At 39.9% G+C, this 20,228-nt stretch overlaps 1 protein-coding gene and 1 long non-coding RNA gene across 2 annotated transcripts; both read right to left on the bottom strand.

The window, feature by feature from the left end:
* Positions 1-3,472: 3,472 nt before the first annotated feature.
* Positions 3,473-19,836, bottom strand: LOC145449975 (arylsulfatase-like). The gene is made up of 7 exons (XM_080328417.1): positions 19,279-19,836; positions 13,380-13,529; positions 13,197-13,309; positions 12,910-13,129; positions 7,215-7,517; positions 5,690-5,872; positions 3,473-4,276 (listed from the first exon to the last, which is right to left on the bottom strand). Exons 1-7 carry the CDS (start codon positions 19,610-19,612, stop codon positions 3,951-3,953), a joined length of 1,629 nt encoding a protein of 542 aa, XP_080184543.1. The 5' UTR covers positions 19,613-19,836; the 3' UTR covers positions 3,473-3,950.
* LOC145449983 (uncharacterized) lies at positions 14,320-19,268 on the bottom strand. The gene is made up of 2 exons (XR_013918394.1): positions 18,991-19,268; positions 14,320-17,266 (listed from the first exon to the last, which is right to left on the bottom strand). It is a non-coding gene; the product is annotated as an uncharacterized LOC145449983 (long non-coding RNA).
* Positions 19,837-20,228: the final 392 nt, after the last annotated feature.

Below are 20,228 nucleotides of genomic sequence, written 5' to 3'. Positions count from 1 at the left end.
GGAAAGTCTTAATGTTAGTATCGAACGCTGTACCAAGTTTTAAGTTTGTCACTGAACTGTGTTAGTGGTAATTTGGCTTCCTAATTCGAGTGAGAGCTGACTAGTCATTTATCGCTAACAGATTATACGCAAAGCCGGTATTGGTCTCTATTGATTTTAACGATGCTCCTTACCTAGATCCGTCATAAGCTTTTGCACGGTATGTCTTGATTTTAGTATCGAACGCTGTGCCAAGTCTCAAGGTTGACACTCAATGATTAGGGCAGTAATTTCGTTATCAAGGTCGAGTGTGGTAAAGATGTGCTCCGATCTGACACTTTAGCCTACAACACATTGCGGATTTCACGCAAAAGCCGGTGTATCTGCGGTAACGTTAACAGAGATGATGATATCATTCTCAGTTGCATTCAAATATTTACTTTGATATTATATTCTCCAATGTCAATTTCACCGTGAAATTGTGGCCTTCAAGCCATTTGCTTACAACCCCCTGTCAAGCGCGATAGTTATTTCGTTTTCGATGGCGGCTAACAGCTGATCACTTGATCAGCCTATTCCTCAGTAAATTTTACGCAAAATTCGGTGTTGGTCTGTTCGCATTAATTTTGACAGTGTACCATACCGAAAAGGGCCATGAGGCCACTTCTCGATAATGTCATGTAACAGTGTACCAAGTTTAAGGCTTTCATCCACGTATTTATTCGGTAATATATTTTCCAAAGGCGATTTCGCAGCAGACCTATAAGACAGTAATAAAAACGTATGTGTCGTGTTACAGTCTCCAGTTTCAAGGCCAAAATCTCTTATGCTGAACCGACTACCGAGACCAAATTTCCGAGGCTGCTATTCTTAGTTCTTTAGAATGATGTTTTGGATTCAATAGGACAGGCCCAATCTATGAGATAACAATTGCGTATCTGTCCGAATTCGTTGACCTTTCCAATTAGGCTTACGCTATCTCTCGAGTTATAGTCATTTCCATTTCTGCAGATAATTAGTCAGGTCTAATGCGAACATGAACCGTGTTGAATCTTTGTTCCGTACGCCGTTTACGCAGTTACCACACTTCAAGTCACAGCTCACCAGCAGACCTCTCGTGGCACATACGTTAAAATCACTGTTGCCGGGAAATTCATGTTACCGTACCATCATTAAGTTACTTGTTTACGTTGGAAAACGCCATTGTGACGTCATCTTGATAAAAGTCGCTTGCAGCCCTTGCCCCACCACCCGATATTGTCACGAGCCGCCACTGCCTATATATGACTCCAACAGCGGTGGTCAAAGTAGCCTTCGTCGACATTCAAATAGAAGAGGAAGTATCGCCGTAAATTTCTATTCAATCAGAAGTAGTAATAGCGTGGAAGTAGAGAATGGAGATTTGAAACTTGCACGGGTTTAACGCGACATCAATGACAAATATAGCGCCACAGTGCAAGTTGAAAACTTGATGGGAGAAAGGGTGCCTCTGTTATTGACCTGGAAAATATATACGCCAAACTTCAAGCAGCCTAAGGGAACAACATATTTCCGGTGAGTCCTAAAAACAAAAATCTACCACGATGCACATCTAACTACACGCCATTTAAAACAGAAATCAGTTTAAAACAAATATGTTTGAAACATAGCATTGTTTGCAACCTGTTTTATATTTTTAATTGTGGCGTCACAGCGGATGGGCATTGTAATATGGCTCCTTGAACATAAAATGGAAATTATAGTGCAAATATAATAGCTCTTTTCACGAAAAAGGTTTCCTATCTATGTCTCAAACCATAGTGTTCTCAGCTCAAACGGACCAAAGAATGTCTTGGACCATGACTACATCGTCACGCATCAGTTTGAATTTTTACGTTCGGATCACCGTAATCAGAATAACTATTTCGTCCCAGTCATTTGTAAATATACGCGCTATGGCTGTTGGATCGACGACGACGTCGAGGGTTCCATCCCACCATCCCACATATATGGTATACGTAGGTTTACCATACGACCTGATGATATAAGGTGATATCGGGTATTTCAGGAGTGAAATTGGAAAAAATTACCTTTCTTTTAATCAAAACTGATAATTACCTGAATAAATATAAAAATCACTCATTTACTCGTCCATTATACTAACTTTTGCAGCCTGTGGAAAGCTTCCTCTTTTCCAGATCTCAAAATGTAGTAACCTTGGTATTTGTCGACTGTTTCTACTGCGCGTCGTACAACAGCTCATACTGAATGTTTTTTTCGAAATGTTTACACAATTGTGACATAATTATACATCTTTTGAAATGAATATTTTTTAATGAAATTTGTTTAATACAGTTCTTAATTTAAATGTAACCCTATATATAACACTGGTAAACACAATTTTCGTTGACTTGATCAGACAATTGATTTCGACTAAATTTTGGGCGCTGAATTCAAAAATCACTTCTGTTTTTCTCTAGAAGGTCAAGTTTTTGGGGTAGGCACCCACCCCATCGTCTCATAACCCACATAAAAGTACTATGTTTAATATTCTGTGTTTATTGTATGAAACGTTTCAAAAACCACAAGCAGTCGAAAGTAAATCAATAGACTCCAAATCAACATTTGCACTGCTTTATTTGATTCTATTTGGGTTAAACTAATATTGCTTTTGCAGGACAAATAAAGTGAGAGTTTCAGGGTTCAAATTTACGCTGATAAATCATAATTCTGTGGGTTGTCACGTTTGATACACATATGTAAGCTCAAATATGCTCTGGTATCTTACCCCCATCATCTTCAGATATTTGGGGATGCTTTCTCCTTGCCCATCGCTGACTATGCCAAGGTTTTTTGGGAAATTATTTAGATACTTTAGCTGCTGTCTGACATAAACATATGGCAGTGGCACGTGTATCATGGTTACATGTACATTGTTATTGTCTGGCCACTAAGAAAACACAACATTTCAAAGCTGACACGTATGATCTAATCCCAATCGTGCTTGCGATATTGCAACAATTCAATGTTTCTGTATCATTCTCGAGTACTAACTGAGTGTGCTATTGTTACTGTACCTAAGACGTTGCCATTTTGGATAATCTCACACTTCAGGATCCTTTTTGAGATACCAATAGACATTTGTCATTCACTTGAGTAGTAAATCGGGATTCCTATCTACTCCAGCAACTCATTGTAACAGTAGCATGCCAATGCCAGTAACGCCGTTTCGCATGATCGAAAGTGAGATACCTTCGTTCACTTGCCAAGTAATCTTTTTCTCAATTTGCAAGAATGCTAAAAGTTTCGAATATTTCTCTTCGAAGTCCCAAAGCCTATGTCAGATCTTTCAACTTGTGTTGACGGACTACTGTACGTTCTGAATCCTCTTCGATTTCAAAATCTTCATCATTATGCCTGCGATCCCTAAGATGTTCTTCTTGATCCAAATTATCGAGCTTGTAGGAGTTTCAAGTTACACTGGATAAGCTGAATGTGGCATTGGACCTATAGCTGATAGTAATCGTAATGTTTATTTTTCTTGTCATATCCTGCAGTTTGCATCAAATATGTGTCTGAAATATCATCGGATGATTGCATCCTCCCAAAAATGGGCGAATGCAACGGCCTAGATCGATACCAGTACCTTTTTTCTAATAATTCAATTGACCCTTTGGCTATATAACTTATTGTTATATGATAAAAGTGTGGATTTCTATATGGCATGGAACAGATGGCTAAATTCGTGAATATTTGCATATTTTGGGCATATGTCGTAGAGCAAAAACTTGACGTGACAGAAGAAAACCAGCGGTATTGTCGGAATCAACATACTGAAATTAGCCTAAATCTTGTGCGAAATCAATGTCAACAAAATTTTCGTTCAAAATTGTTGCCCAGTGTAATAGATTACAATAAATGACTGGTGCATAAAATGAACTGTGCATCAATAGAGTTCAAAAGAACATAAGAATTAAAATATAATCCGACGCTTATTCCTCGTAATTGCACATACACACAGGAGGATCGCAGCAAGGCTTTAACGTTGGCAGGGTCGGCTTGTTGATTTCGGATTCGACCTCTTCGATGGACATGGCGTGAATGTCCATCTGTTTTTTTAAGTCTGTCAAAATCTTTTGATAATGTTGACTTTTAGGGTTTAAGGCAACGTGTTCCTCAATATCAGATTCCAAATTGAACATCAATGGGGGGTCTTGCTTGACGAAGTTCTCACACGAATACTGGGCTATATACTCACGAATGCGCTTAGGAGTATCCATCGAACATTTTGCATGACCTTCCTTCACAAGTGAGTCACCTGTCGAAAGATTGTAATCGTGAAACATGCCGGATTATTATTTTGTCAAGTGATCCCATGGTCTAGCATACGCTACTCGGTATGGTAGCAGCACCGTAACTGCCGCACCCCAAACCCCCCAATTGGGGGGGCCCGAGCTCGAAGGGGGCCCAAAATTATTTCGTGAATTAGCATAAATCATAGAGTATTTTTTGAAAATTTATGCAATTATTTCAGAAATTTTTCGCGCTGCGCGCGAATTCAAGTAGCCATGTGCCTGTATTATTGGGTATTGGGCCATTACCACGCCACGACCCACCAAGACATACAAGCAAGTTTTAGGCCATATAACATGCGACTCCAGGAAGTGTGCCAGAACGATCGGCAGCGAGATAACCTTGGCCGAAAGGGTCTATGCCCTTATGCTGACCAAAGACTTCGTTATATATACAAATAAATATAGGTTTAATTGTCCATAGGCGCCTAAGTGACTGGCGCCGAATGTTCCTGTCTTTGCAATCTGAACCTCACAAGACAAATACCATCCCGCTGGAAAAAATTTTATGCCAGTGAAGAAATACCAATTTGAAATCGTGTGCGTCTCTTAGTTTAGAAGCCTACGTTTGGGCGATTCTATATTTTTTGATATAGCAGACTGGAAGTCATGAAATAACATCATGTAACGAAGTCATATCAACGGGTCCGCCCGCCCAAAGATGTTTGATTATTAGTTACGGGCCCTCCCGTTTTCAAGACACTTCACTCAGCTCTACCGGTAAATCTAATTACGTGAGTAGAGAGGGCAATAAATTGATAGCATAATATATATGCAATCGCCGATCTGATTGACCGATTTTATCATAAATTATCGAAAATTTTCGCGCTTCGCGCTGACTCACAATACAGTACAGATGATTTCGTGACAAACGCGAACAACGTGATGGAGGGGTCGTTTCATCACCCTATGGGAGCCCAAGACCCACGTTTTTGGGGGCCTGACGAGGTGCTGTTTCGTCCCTACCAACGGGTATACGCCCGAAGATGTTTAATTATTATTGAGTGGTCCTACCTTTTCAAACACACCTCACTCAGCTCTACCGGCAAATCCGATTACGTGAGCAGAGAGAAGATAAAAATTGATAACAATATATATGCAATTCCCGATCATACTGACCGATTTAGTCATGAATTCTAGAAATTTCCCGCGCTTCGCGCGCTTAGGCGACAAAAGCTGCTTCACTACACAAACTCCCAACGCACATCATAAATAGCGGTAAACAGGGTATCGCTGGAGGGGGGTCTGGGGGGCGAAGCCCCCCAGACGTTCGGTCTATAACCCTATGGGGGGCCCACGACCAAAGTTTTGGGGGGGGCTGGCGAAGTGCTGTTACGGCCCTGTATGGTAGGCCATGGTTGCTCTGCACTGCAACTTACTTGATTGATTGCTTGTATAATAATGTATCTTGTGGTTTCGAAAACGAGCTGCAGTCAGGACGTTGTTACAATAAAAGAATAAAGGCCTATCTGCTGCATCGGAAGGAGTGCCCTCTTTCTTGATAATTACATCTACGAATGACTTTCCGTCGATGATGCGAGATGAGATGCGCCTTTGCCTGTCTGATGAAATGATGCGAAGTGATTACTTCTACATTAATATATTTATCTTCAAATATGTAGGTTATATATGTTGCTAATGGTTTATGACAGCTCGCGTTCAGAATAGCGAGGGTGAAAGCAGCGAATGTAATAATAGCATCCCGAAGTGCTGACAATCATCGGCCCACAAAATAATTGCTACCAATAATATTGCCACAGCCATCGGCGCAGTCTGATCAATGCTTTATTTTGAGTTTTGCTTTTAATTGTGACTATAGAGAGTAAAGTAGGCTACTGCACTGTCCGCGGTATTGAAGGCCTAAATTGTTATTATAATAAAACCCTTATCGCCCAACCCATATAGCAAGACACTGCAGCATATATGCAATATATACATATACACACATATATACAATGTTCATTCTGACAGTTTGAGAGTCAGTGAATCAGGGCGGGAAAAACTATAGCCCACGAGAACATTCTGTGTGGACCACAAAAACCGCAGGAAACGTTACAAAAATATTGATAAAATGCGCACTAAAAATCGAATTACTGCAGCTACTTTACTAAACGTTTTCTTATTATATTTCACAATGATAATGATAAGTCATAGTCTTACTGTTTAATATTTTTTTGATTTATTGATGACGCAATAGCCCGAACGCAGGTCGTGGGCAGCATGAAAATAAATTAGCGACTCTCTGCTTTGAGCTTTGTCCGCAATCACACAATAACAATAACGAAATACAGGTAGGTAACCAATCCATTATTGGCATCAACGAAATTGATGTAAAGAATGTATCGCATCATAAAACCAAATCCGTCCGGTTGGGGTGTTGGCTACTGTATAACTTGCTTTTGTGGTAATATCTGTCGCAACTACGGAAACCAGTTTTTCACTCTGACCAACATCAATGTAGCAATAGTCTCACCACACCTTACATTCTCCAGTCTACCCTAAACCGTGAAGTGCCCGTCGAGACTGTTGGCAAGGTGACTGATTATATTGTTGTTATCGAGCTACTATCGCATTTGAATGTTCCAGATGATACATTTGGTCACGTTTAAAGTTTAGGCATGCACTTCAGCATTGCGGCATAATGTGGCCTGAGTCGTCGCTCGGTATCGCGTACAATAAATATTACTTTACGGAATTGTTGGGTTGAATTAGCAATATGACGTAAAGTGACGTCATAGGTTCACGTTCGCGATCAAACAGAACCTTTCAGGGGTCCGTACCACCCCTACTGTTGACACCATAAAAAATATGACTTCTCCTAGTAATAGTAACGCACATACTCTGTGGACTGCATTTGGCCCGCATGCTACAGGCTACACAATGCACATCCCTAGAACTACTCACTTGCGAGCTGCACAACTGTCGGTAAGATGTCCAGGGTGCTCAACACATCGTGGCTGACGCTATTTGGCTCTATAACGCCTGGCCACCAAGAGACCGCTGGCAACCGTACACCTCCTTCCCATGTTGTACACTTTTCTCCTCGAAACGGTCTATTTGAGCCATCTTCGCCACAACCACGTCGCACTGCACCATGATCAGATAGGAATAACGCGAAAGTCTTCGAATCAATCCCAAGTTTCACAAGGTGATCCAATACTTCATTGATCGCCCATCCCATCTCGTTGATGCTGTCCCCGTATGGCCCTATAACACAATATGATATGGCACATACATGGGCGCAATTCGTTCATATATTTCAGAGTTTCCCAAACAATTTTTTCACAACGCCCATGCACCTGGACCGCAAAACAGGTATCGAACGCCAATCGAAGCCCTTCCTACTCCCAACCAAATGTTGTTGGCTTCGATCATTGCGCATTCACCATATTGTCGCGTAGACTTATTGTTATGATATAATCCAGTGGTTCCCAAAGTGGGCGCCAGCACCCCCTCCCCCTTAGTCGTTTGCGACCTCGAAGGGACGCTAGCTACAAATTGGGTGATTTGGGCAGAGGTGGTCAAAGTAGTCAAGAAAGCTACTCAAGTAGAAGTAGAAGTAGCGACGAAAAAATCTACTCAAGTACGAGTAGAAGTACTTCTTCCATAAGCCACCTCAAACTACTTGAAGTAGAAGTAGAATTGACCGACTTTAAATCTACTCAAGTAAGTAAGTTGTTTTGAAAACAGTCTTAATTCGTTCGCATGGTCTGTCAAATGCTGCAAATTGAGCTATGCGGAAGGTGCAGAGAGCTTGATTCGTATTGACGAATTCCATGAGGTATCAATGTTCGACAGAATAAGCATTCTTTCGCATCATGGGATGCAAATTATAGTATTGATATGAAAATGCGATACTAACCCTTTGTTTACTTGAAAACCACGTTTTAGAGAACATCATGGCATGGCGCCCTACCCGATATTATACGGCCCCAAGTTTAGGCGAAGAGCAATACGGAGAAGCTGTGTCGGATACGGTTTCAACACTTTGCGTGATTAGTATACGTTAATAACAAATTTTGTAAATCGTAAAATTTATATTTAGTGTAGCTTTATTTTCGAGGCATTAGTACTGTTGCCTTTATGCTTCAACATGTATGTTCTGCAGACAAAAGAACTGAAAGTAATTAGAGCTCAAAGTATGATACTCGAAATAGAAAGTGGAATACAAATGCCACTTCTAAAAAGCAGAAAAATTTATTTCATGTCTTTTGTCCATAAAGATTCAAAGGTGATCTGCTAAAACAGTTGTAACGTTCAAAAAAGCCGGATTTCCAGATTAGCAGGACAATTCATGGGCTTCTAGATTACGATATGATAGGCAATTGCTAGATTGCGAAACGGTAGTTTCAAACGTTATGGTGGGCCATATTTACAGTGGTGAAATATTGGATATGGGCGAGAATGCGGTGTGAGCGGAACCAAGCAATCCGGTACCTAAATTATATTCACTGATACTTTCGTGAAAACATATTTGTCACTCCATAACTACTGTGTGCGAAGCGCAACAAATTTCTGGTATTTTCTTGACTTTTATGAATAATAAATGTTGGTACTCCGTGAAAACAGCCCCGAAATTCCTCAGGTTATCTTTCCTATTGGGGGATTAAACTACTTCTACTTGACAAACTGAAAATTGCGAAATGTAAGTAAGTAGATCACAAAATATTACGAAGTCGAAGTAGAAGTAGAGAAAATCAGATCTACTTGAGTAAGTACCAGAAGTAGAGGAAAACTACCTGAGTACTTCCAAAAAGTCGAAGTACTTCGTTACTGACCACCTCTGGATTTGGGGGGGGGGGCTAAGAGTAAACGTTGACGCTATGGACTATGGAAAACTGTTAGGGAAATCTGTAAATGAATATCTCTCTTTGTGCAGTGATACACCAAAGTCAAATTTATGAATATGTGGCCTCGTCGTTCGCGGTCGTACAAGGTGCATTCAATCGAATATCGTCACCGCGAACGACGTGACCACATATTCATAAATCTGACTTTGGTGCACTACACAAAGAGAACTATTAATTTACGGATTTAACGAAACAGTTTCATATTGTTGATAGTCTATAGCGCCCACGATTACTCTCAGCATCCCACAATCGCCCAGTTTGTGGCTAGCACCCCGTTCGAGGTCGCAAACGCGCCCAGTATGGCGCTGATGTCCTCTTGGGGAAGCATTGATCTATTTCATCGTTACACGTAACAACGGTGCCACGAAAAAAATATTTTTATGAGATCTGAGCAGAGGTGGTCAGTAACAAAGTACTTCTACTTTTTCGAAGTACTCAAGCAGTTTTCCTCTACTTCTGGTACTTACTCGAGTAGGTCTGATTTTCGCTACTTCTACTTCTACTTCGTAATATTTTGTGATCTAAATACTTAATTTTCGCTATTTTCAGTTTGTCAAGTAGAAGTAGTTTCATCCTCCAATCATGAAGATAGCCTGAGCAATTTCAGGGCTGTTTTGGCAGAGTATCAACATTTCATTTTCATAAAAGTTGTCGTCGCACCTCGCGCTCAGTGGATACGGAGTAACTAGTATGATCTCACGAAAGTGTCGGTGAATGTAATTTAGGTAGCGGGTCAGCGTGGTTCCGTTCACACCACATTGTCGCCCATATGAAATATTTGATCACCGTATATATGGTCCGTCATAACGTTTGAAACTGATGTTTCATAATCTAGTATTTACTTATCATATCGTAATCTCGCAGTCCATTGCGCGTCCTAATCTGGAAAAGTGGACTCAGACTTTTTTTAGTTTTTGAGCTGTTTTAGCATACCACCTTCAAAACTTTCTGAACTAAAGACATGAAATACATTTTCCGCTTTCAGAAGTAGTATTAATATTTCACTTTCAATTCCCAGTATTATACACTTTGAGTTCTAATCAATATCAGTTCTTTCGTCTGGATAACATACATGTTGAAGTATGGAAGCAAGTGCCTTTAATTTCCGGAAATAAAGCTACACAATATGGCACTTTTACGATCCACCATATTTTTTATTAACGTTTACTAATCGCGCAAAATGTTTACACCGTATCCTATACAACTTCTCCGCATTGTTCTTCGACTAAACTATACGGGCCTTATAATATCGGGGAGTGTGCCATACCATGATATTTTCTAAAACGTGCTGCTCGATTAAACAGAGGATTAATATCGCATTCCCATAACAATACTATAATTTTCATCCTCTGATGCGGACGAATATATATGCTGTCGAAAATTGAATACCTCCTGGTATGCATCAATATGAATCAAGCTCGGCACCTTTCGTATAGCTCAATTTGCACCTTTTGACAATCCATGCGAACGAATTACGATCGTTTTCACAACTACTTACTTACTTGAGTAGATTTAAAGTCAGTCAATTCTACTTCTACTTCAAGTAGTTTTAGGTTGCTTATTGAAGAAGTACTTCTACTCGTACTTAAGTAGATTTTTTCGTCGCTACTTCGACTTCTACTTGAGTAGATTTCTTGACTACTTTGACCACCTCTGGATCTGAGTCAGATCACGTTAAACGGAAAGTCTATAGAGACTTTTTAAACCAGAAATGTGATTTGAGTTCAGGTGGTAAAATATTGTTCCAGGGATCCGAAGGATCTCTGAGAAGCCTAACAACACTGGGTGCGTATAAGTGGCTCATGCGAATCGAAAACTCCCGATCAATTGGAATTTGAACAGCGACCATCGTGCAGATACGACATTTCGTCCAGTCACGTCGTCATGAGTAACATCATATACGAATGATGTCAAGCGTAAGGCCTCTCATTAGGGATGGTGTGAACGTGATGTTCACGTTCGCGTTTTGTGTGTGAACCTCAGAAATTTAGAGGATCACGTTTACAAACGAACCTTGGTGGGTTCTGGACTGTGAACCTTTTTCATACGTTACAATTTTTCATGTCAATATAACATCTTTGGTTGAAATTCTTTGCATTTCAACTTTGGACCATTCTATGCATGGCGCTGGCAGCATAACAGAAATCAACACCAAATGGTAAGTAAACCCTAAACGAGCATGCACTTTGCCAATCTCAAATATTGTACTTGCTTTGTTGCAAAAGTTCGCTCGAAATATTCAGCTTACCGTTTGTTGATATTTAGTGACTCTCTGCTGTGAGCTTGACCCATAATAATACAAAATCAAGAACGAAATACACTACATTTGGGAAGTCAGCGAAGCAATCAGTCAAATTGATATAAAGAATACATCATCGTTGTCTAATGTAAAAAGATCTATCAAGCGTTCGGGATTCATCTTGATTTGATATTTTCATTGTATCATTAAAACCAAATTCGTGCGATTGCGGTGTTGGCTACTGTACAGCTTGTTTACGGCGGGGGAGATAGCGTAGTGGTAACGATAAGCGCCCATCAATCTGACGGACCTGGTTCGATTCTCGTCGGAGGTTTATCTGGGCTCCTCTTCCCCCGCCGTTGCCGTTCTTACGGCGACAAAAAAGCCCAGAAAAAGACCCGACGAAAGAAAGCACTCACAAGGAATGGAAAGAATTGTTACTGATGCGTGTCGTTCGATATCCTCCTATCTGTTCATGACATTGCAGCATGTCTTCTCGCATTGTACATTGTGTGTGACTTGTTCAGATGAGAAATATAACCCAACGATATTATGGGGTAATATCGGTTGCAAGTATAGAAATTCGTTTTACATTCTGCTCAATACCAATGTAGCAATAGTCAGACGCCGAATACATTGTCTGGTCTGGCCTAGACCGCTTATGTTCCCTTGTAAGTCCTCGTCGGAATTGTTGACTAAGCGACGGAAGATATTGATTTTATTATAGCATTTGATTGCTTAGGTTGATACATTTGGTGACGTTTAAAACGTCAGCAAGTACTAAATTAAGCATTGTGGCTTATGTGGCCTGAATTGTAGGTTGGAATTGCAATACGACGTCATGTGACGTCATAAGGTTCGCGTTCACGCAGAACCTTTTAAAAAGGTTCGCGTTCACATTCACACTCACCTGATACTTTTAGGGGTTGACACCATCCCTAGCTCTTATTAATGACTGCTACTCTGTTAATATCTTATTCGCAGGGGGAGTATGAAAGTGATGGCAAATATTACGATTTGGCTATCAATTCCGTTCTGACGTCACTTGACATCATACGTTAGCGATGTATGTTAGCTCCACAATCGTTTTCGCAGTGAAGTTTTTGTAAGAGTTCTTGTCTTGACGAACCAGGTAACCTTTAGGGGTTTGCTTTATACTTACCGCCGAGCCTAATCAAACGTGACTTCACCCGACATTTGTATATATAGGGCACGTCCATGGGACTTATTCCACTTTGTTGTGGCGGGTAGGCAATAGCGTAGCACTTGGAATGATTTACCGCTTCAACGGCAGTGGATTGCGGGTCTGTCCAAGGCCGACTTCATACCTAAGTGTTGGAGGTTTATCTGGGCTCCTCGTTGCCATCCAAGTCGAGTAAACGGTGTCTCAAAACAAATGTCAACTGTGTTATTAGCCACCATTTCAGGAATCATATAAAATAGCTTAGGCCTGGTGTGAAATGACCATTGATGCCTAAACACCATAACCGCAATAACATCTACCACCAACCCCGCTTAGACATCCCACGAAATCGTCGATTCGAGAAAAGAGCTTCATGAGTTTGTGGAAACGACATCAGATAGAAGAAGCGATCGTCCTTATGGCTTGTAATGAAATGAATTGTGTCGTTCAAAAGTTTCGAAGTCAAAGACCCCAAATTGATCGGCTGCTCGATTATCTTGTCATTTTCATAAAGAAAACAGCTATCTGACATTCCGGGAATGTATGACTGTAAGAAAATACCCCACATGTTAGGTTTACCATTTTACCATTTTACCAGATTTGAATCAGCTGACCTCATGCTGTCGGCATGCCCAATTTTGAGAGAACGGAAGTATTGTTTTCACAGCATCAAACCCATGATGAGAGGGCAAGTGATATCCGTCCGTGTTGTTGTACTTGTTTATACCTTTATTGTCGACAATTTTATGATTACGCGCAATAGAATCAATTTTTTAACGTGTGATCAAAATGGTTACCGAGATGCCATTTCCCAGTTATTCCGCTCAGATAGCCCTCTTCTTTCAGCGCTTCCGCTATCGTCACTTCTCGTCTCGGTAGACCGCCGGATGATCCATGGACAAATACTTGACCATGACCAAATATTCCAGCACGAACGGGATACCGACCTTAAATTTTCACCAAACCACCAGCCGAAATCACAATAATCCACCAAACTATATAAATACCAAACACAGTCAACTCCGCTTGATTCGGACAACTCATAACCAATACTGCCACTTTATTCGGCCAAAATTCTCGGCGACGAAACAAAATTTAAAATTTCCCCCTTAATTCGGATACAGTCTCGCAATTTCTATCGTTTGGTTATAACGAAATAAGCATAACTTCGTTCATTTTAACACAAGGTGAGTGATTATGGTGAAACGAGGGCGATCCTTGCAGAAACAATCGACAATGAGTTCATATAAATACATGTCACTATCATATAGTCGGTTTCAAATCGATCCAATTGCGTCCATTTTGTAGAACATTCTGGTACAAGCTAATGCGGCATCATCATACAGTTATTAAAACTTCATTTGACGCCCTATTTCAGCTACGTTCGCAGCGTAAATGCACTGGCTCTTGGAAGCATTGTGTCTTGTGGATTTAGCGTCAATTAGTGTTGATGACTTTCCTTAAATAAAGTTCTGCCCCACTAATTTATTTATTATTTTTATTACAACTGTTTCGTGGTGTACATTTATCAAGTGAAAATATCGTTTCAGCCTTTTCTACATTGGTTACTGCCATATTTGAAGAATAACTGCATTAATTTAACCCCAAATAATGTTTCAAGTCAAATACAAAGTAATATAGTGTACAGTATCTGTTGAATCGCTTGATATCGAAATATTGTTCATAATAGGCTACAACTTGGGTTGCATTTAAAACAAACGGTGTTTTTAAACTTACTTAAGTTGTGAAATTATGCCATAATTATGTAAATACTTTACAAAAAACATGTTGTATGAGCCTACGGACAATTACCACTCGATATAGCCGACGTATATCGATATGGGGCTGGCTGTTTTCGCTATACCTGTGGTCTGTATATCAGTTTGACAAATCAGGTAAAAAATATAGAGGCTAAGGTTTTTTATAGGCCTACTTATTAACTTTACTTTGGCATGAAAATTGGAGACAAAGATAAAAACTAGGCATTTAATGTAATCTGCGAAACATGCCGATGAAAATGGATGGATGGCTAAGGGGAGGTCGGCATTCAATGTCGTTTGCTATTAAAGAAGCTGAAGGGGATTTCGAAACCTTACAAATTACTGTTATTTCTGTATGGGTGACACTCCAAGATTCAGAATAACTAAAAAATGACTTGACATTGCATATCCTTCTATGCCGTCTCCTCTTAAGCACCTGTTACGTATTGCAGTAAGTTTTTACTGCCTAAACTATCAGTCAAACAAGCTCCAAAAACTCGACAGGACTTGAAGATACAGAAAATGACTCCGATGACGACTTCAACATCTCTTATATAGCTACAAATCCAGAACCACACGAACTTGATGATATAGTTGGGACTCACTAAATCAAATGCGGAAATTCTGACTCCAAGGTTGAAACAAGAAGTACTCAAGTAGTTTTCCTCTACTTCTGGTACTTACTCCAGTAGATCTTTTTTTCGCTACTCCTACTTCTACTTCGTAATATTTTGTGAACTACTTACTTACTTTCCGCTATTTTCAGATTGTCAAGTCGAAGTAGTTTAATCCCCCAATAAGAAAGATAGCCCGAGGAATTTCGGGGCTGTTTTCACGTAGTACCAACATTTAATTTTCGCAAAAGTCATGTAATGCCCAGAATTTTCGTTGCGCTTCGCGCACAGTAGATATGGAGTGGCAAATATGTTTTAACGAAAGTATCGCTGAATATAATTTTGATACCGGGTTGCGTGGTTCTGTTCTTACCGCATTATCGCCTATACCAAATATTTCATCACAATAAGTATGGCCCTCTATAACGTTTGAAAGAGAGAGAGAGATTTTTTTTCTCAAACTATCGTTTCGCAATCTAGCAATAACCTATTATACCTAGCAGCCCAAGACGTGTCATAATCTGGAAAAGTGGACTTTGACTTTTTTAACGTTAGACCTGTTTTAGCAGACCACCATTGAAACTTTCTGGACAATCATCATTGGTTTATTAGCAATTTTTATCAGTTCAATCCACCACAAAAATGCGATACAATGACAAAAGACATGAAATATATTTTCCGATTTTTGGAAGTAGTATTTGTATTTTTCTTTCAATTACGTGTATTATACGTTGAGTTCTAATTACAGTTTCAGTTCTTTTGTCTGGAAAACATACATGTTGATGTTGAAGTGTAAAAGCAAGTGTAGTAATGCCCTCTATTTTCCGAAAATAAAGCTATACACTATGGCATTTTTACGATCTGTCATATTTTTAATTAACTAATTGACTAATCGCGCAAAGTGTTAAAGACGTATCCGACACAACTTCTCCGTATTGCTCTTCGACTGAACTAAGGGCCTTATAATATGGGGAAGGGCGCCATGCCATGATATTATCTAAAACGGGGTGTTCGAGTAAACAAAGAATTAGTATCGCATTTCCATATCAATACTATAATTTGCATCCCATGATGTGGACGACTGCTTATGCTGTCGAAAATTGACACCTCCTGGGATGCATCAATATGAATCAAGCTCTCTACAGCTTCCGCATTTCTCAATTTGCACCTTTTGATAGTCCAAACGAACGAATCAAGATCATTTTCACAACTACTTACTTACTTAAGTAGATTTAAAGTTAGTCAATTCTACTTCTACTTCAAGTAGTTTTAGGTTGCTTGTGAAAGAATTACTTCTACTCGTACTTGAGTAGATTTTTTCGTCGCTACTTCTACTTCTACTTGAGTAGCTTTCGTGACTACTTTGACTACCTCTGGTCCTTCGTCGAGAAAAGAGCATGAACGATTTTCACGATATTTTTCCGTAGTAGGTTCTCCTTACTTATGCGGGAATGTTGGCAATCTTTTGTAAAGCACTTGACAATAAAATTACTGCGAGAGAAGCAGGAGCATTCAAGGCATTTCGAGATGTAGTTGTTCATATTCGTTCTTTTCGTTAGTGTGTGTTTGTACGTCCAATAAGGAATTATGCGTATTACAGGGCAATTTTGAGTAAAACGAGAAATCAGAAAAAGTGACATTACTCAAAGACTAGGGACAATTCAGAAGAAATTTTTGTATTTTAGTGATTGGTTTGGAATAGCAAAACACAATACATAAAACTGTTTACTGAAATTTTGTTACATGGTGTTATTTGTGGTCCATAGTAAGAGAAGATTTTTCATTTCACAGACGCGAGTCACGCAAACAAAACCACTTCTGACGATTTTTAAAGTGTTGCATTGTTACTTGATGCATAAGTAAGCTATATTTGTTCATATTATCCTTTTCATTAGCGTTTCATTAGAATTATTGTGATTGATATGGAGCAAGTATGAGTAAAATCAAAAATTAGAGAAATTGACATTTCTTCAAAATTTGGGACACTTAAGGAAAAATTTTGGTATTTTTGTAATTAGTTCGGAATACTGAATCACAATACATAAAAAATTTTAGCCAACTAAAACTTTTGCAAAATTTTGTTGCATGGTGTTATGGAATCAAAAAAATGAGAAAGATCGTCCTGGTGTAAATGACCATTGTAGTCGACAGACACCACGAATGCCCATAAACAAACACAGCTATAATGTGGCTCGTCAAATGTCCGTTAGCTACAAATATATAACTGGACATCTTTTATGACATGGTGAATTTGCCCTCTCGCATGGTGTCCATATCTCATAATTTTAGCAAATTATGCTTACTCTCTACCTAGTACAGTGGTTCTTAACCTTTTTCGACTCATCACCCCCTTATCAAGCTAGAAACATTTTCATCGCCCCCCTATAAGAAGGTGACCCAAATCTGAGTTTTATTGACCTTTCGTGGCCACTGTTCCCTCTAAGCTGCGCGCATGAGCATTGCTGACACGGTCTCTGCGCACAGAAAATCTAAGCTGCGCACAAAAAAAACGATGTGATGACCTATTTTTAGTCAAGACCACAAAATTAACGAGAAAATGGGTAATTCGGCGGTTCAGTCGAAGTGATGATTTTTTTTTAGTCGTTACGCACTGCCGTCCAATGGACAGCGCAGTGAGTTGGTGAGTGCGCACAGACAGCGTTTCGCCCAACTCCTAAACGTTCGACGATAAGTTAGATGGAATCTATCCGCACAGGGTTATCAACGTTTTGGCAATCATTGGAGTTACTAGTAGGCTATAAAAATATGACTACTCCAAGAAGCAATGCTATTGTGTCACGTCTAAAAAGTAGACCAATTAAAACTGCATCGGTGATTGAAAATCAACTGTTTCGCTTGCTTCAAATGTCATACATAGGGTTGCCAACTGCGGGAAGGCTCTGGGAGTGAAATATTTCAAAATATAATGCCAAACTGACTGAAATGTAACCAAATTTTTTCATCGTTCGAGATGTCTTTACAGAAATCAGTTTCAATGGTTCAATTACGCTGTAAAAAGTAGGCTACACTTTGGTGGAATTCATTTCCGGGCGCATAAGGTCGTCAAGCTACATTTACAGACGTCAACAATTCTACAACCGAATCGGCACAAAAACGAATCAGCAAATTCTCCAATATATCAGCTTGCTTAGTTAAACATCACGAATTCTATATATACGTCTTCAAGATCTAGACTCGGGGCGGGTTCATAAATCCCAGCTAAAGGATGTCTGGTAGCCAAAATGATAACTTGCATAACAAATTGACTTTTGCAGTGGGTAGCAGATAAAATGACTCAGGACCTATAATATCGATGTAATATAGGACAACGATTTATAGGACGTAATACCCCGGTATATGCCTACTGCAGGTCTAAATAATGTAAAACAACCTTAATTATTCCTTGGGTGCGCGAGTATGTACCAGTTGCTACTTTTGTAAAATGCTGAAAACAAATCTTCACAGTGATAGTTGAAGAAAATCGAACGAGCTAAAATAGTACCAACGTGCCAAACTCGAAATTATGGTGCCAACTAACGTGAAACTGTGCCAATATTCCAAAATTTGGTGCCAATATGCGCTAATTGGCAACACTGGATACTTCGCAACGACACACTAATTAGCAGTTTTAACAGAACGTGTTCGTGCTTGCTGCTGAAACAGCTGATATTCGATTATGATGTAACAACTGCGGTATATCCATTGAGAATAAACATACGTTAACAACCCGATGGTACGAGGTTGAGAGAGTTCGTAAACAAATGAAATAGGTGCAATGTGAGGCAGGTATCACAGGCTGGAATGGGTCAAGTATTGAGCTACTTTTCTATCAACATCGATCTCATATAAATTGAGCTGAGCAATAAACCAAGCATATAATGAATCATATTTGACTGAAAGTTTCAACGTTTTCGCCCCCCTATCGCTCCCTTCGTCCGTTTCGCCCCCCTTTCGCCCCCTTCGTTATTTTCGTCCCCCTAGATCGCCAAATCGCCCCCTTGGGGGCGATGTCGCCCACGTTGGGAACCACTGACCTAGTACAACATCAATTTTATTCAAATATTTATAAATGTAGTTTTGCTCGTGCCCGGTGTGAATTGCTACAAGATTCAAATAACATTTTCACGATGTGTGTGGGATGTCAGTCTGCAAGTTCAGCTCAATTTCAATCGGTCAATTTCGAGATAATTTCATGATTTCTTGAAATAATGCCTGTATTCAAATGACATCGAATATCCCTATTGATGCTGCGACCCGCTACAGTATCAAAAACATGGAAGTTGTCCCGCGAGCACATTCGAGTTTGAGACCCCTGAACTTACCCGTGAGAATAGCAGCCCTACTGGGCGAGCAAACGGCAACAGGTGTGTAGAAATGAGTGAACCGTTTTCCCTCTTTCGCCATCCTATCAACGCCAGTCCATTCTTGAATGGGATGTCCGTAAACTTGAAAGTCGCCATATCCAACATCATCGGCGAGAAATATGACGAAATTTGGGCCGGAGGTAGTTTCTCTCGAGAAGTACGTGGGGAAGGACATGCGAATTCCACTCCACATTGCAAGGCACCCAATGCCGACTCCAGTCAATCCAGCAATTATTATCAGTAGGACCGTCCTTCCCACCGGGCATTGCTTGGCGATTTTATTTTCCCCCATGCTGATAACAATGTAAACGACGCTATGTGTCCCAGCTTTACCTCGCAAACGTGATTATGATACTAACGTACTATTCTGTAGAAATGGAATTCCTCTGTCCATGACCGAAACACCTATATCGGCACACTGGATGACCTATTACCCAATTTGTCGTACAGTCCTGTACGAATATCAGGGATAGTTCGAAATATCCCTTACAATTGTTCTGCTAGTGAGATGAAATAACAAATGCCTGTCACAGTCGCGTTCAAATCACTATGGATTCGGGTAATATCGATGAATTCGATTAATGAGAATTGTGAATGTAAAATTAGCTTGCCTCCGGCGCCCCTGAAGTAATCTATCTCAAACAAGAACGTGTAAGTTTGTGCAACATAACAATGAAATTGGCTTCTGGGAGTACGAAACTTCAATATCGCAACAGACAATATTCAAACAAATAAATCTATGTTCGTCAAACTGTAACTGCGCATGGCGACTTGCGATGTTGAGTTCAGCTTTAACAGCACCTTATACAAGTATATTGATGGTTGTTATTGTTAATTGTCGTATTCGTGGTGTTTTTCGACTACAATGGTCATTTACATGGCATACTATATTTTCAGAACCCAAAAAG

Source organism: Botryllus schlosseri, chromosome 11 (assembly GCF_051294905.1).
Source record: "Botryllus schlosseri isolate E-star chromosome 11, Bs_hap1, whole genome shotgun sequence".
Lineage (NCBI taxonomy): Eukaryota > Metazoa > Chordata > Ascidiacea > Stolidobranchia > Styelidae > Botryllus > Botryllus schlosseri.
Note: the sequence above shows the minus strand (reverse complement) of the source record. Positions and strands in the feature narration are given on the sequence as shown.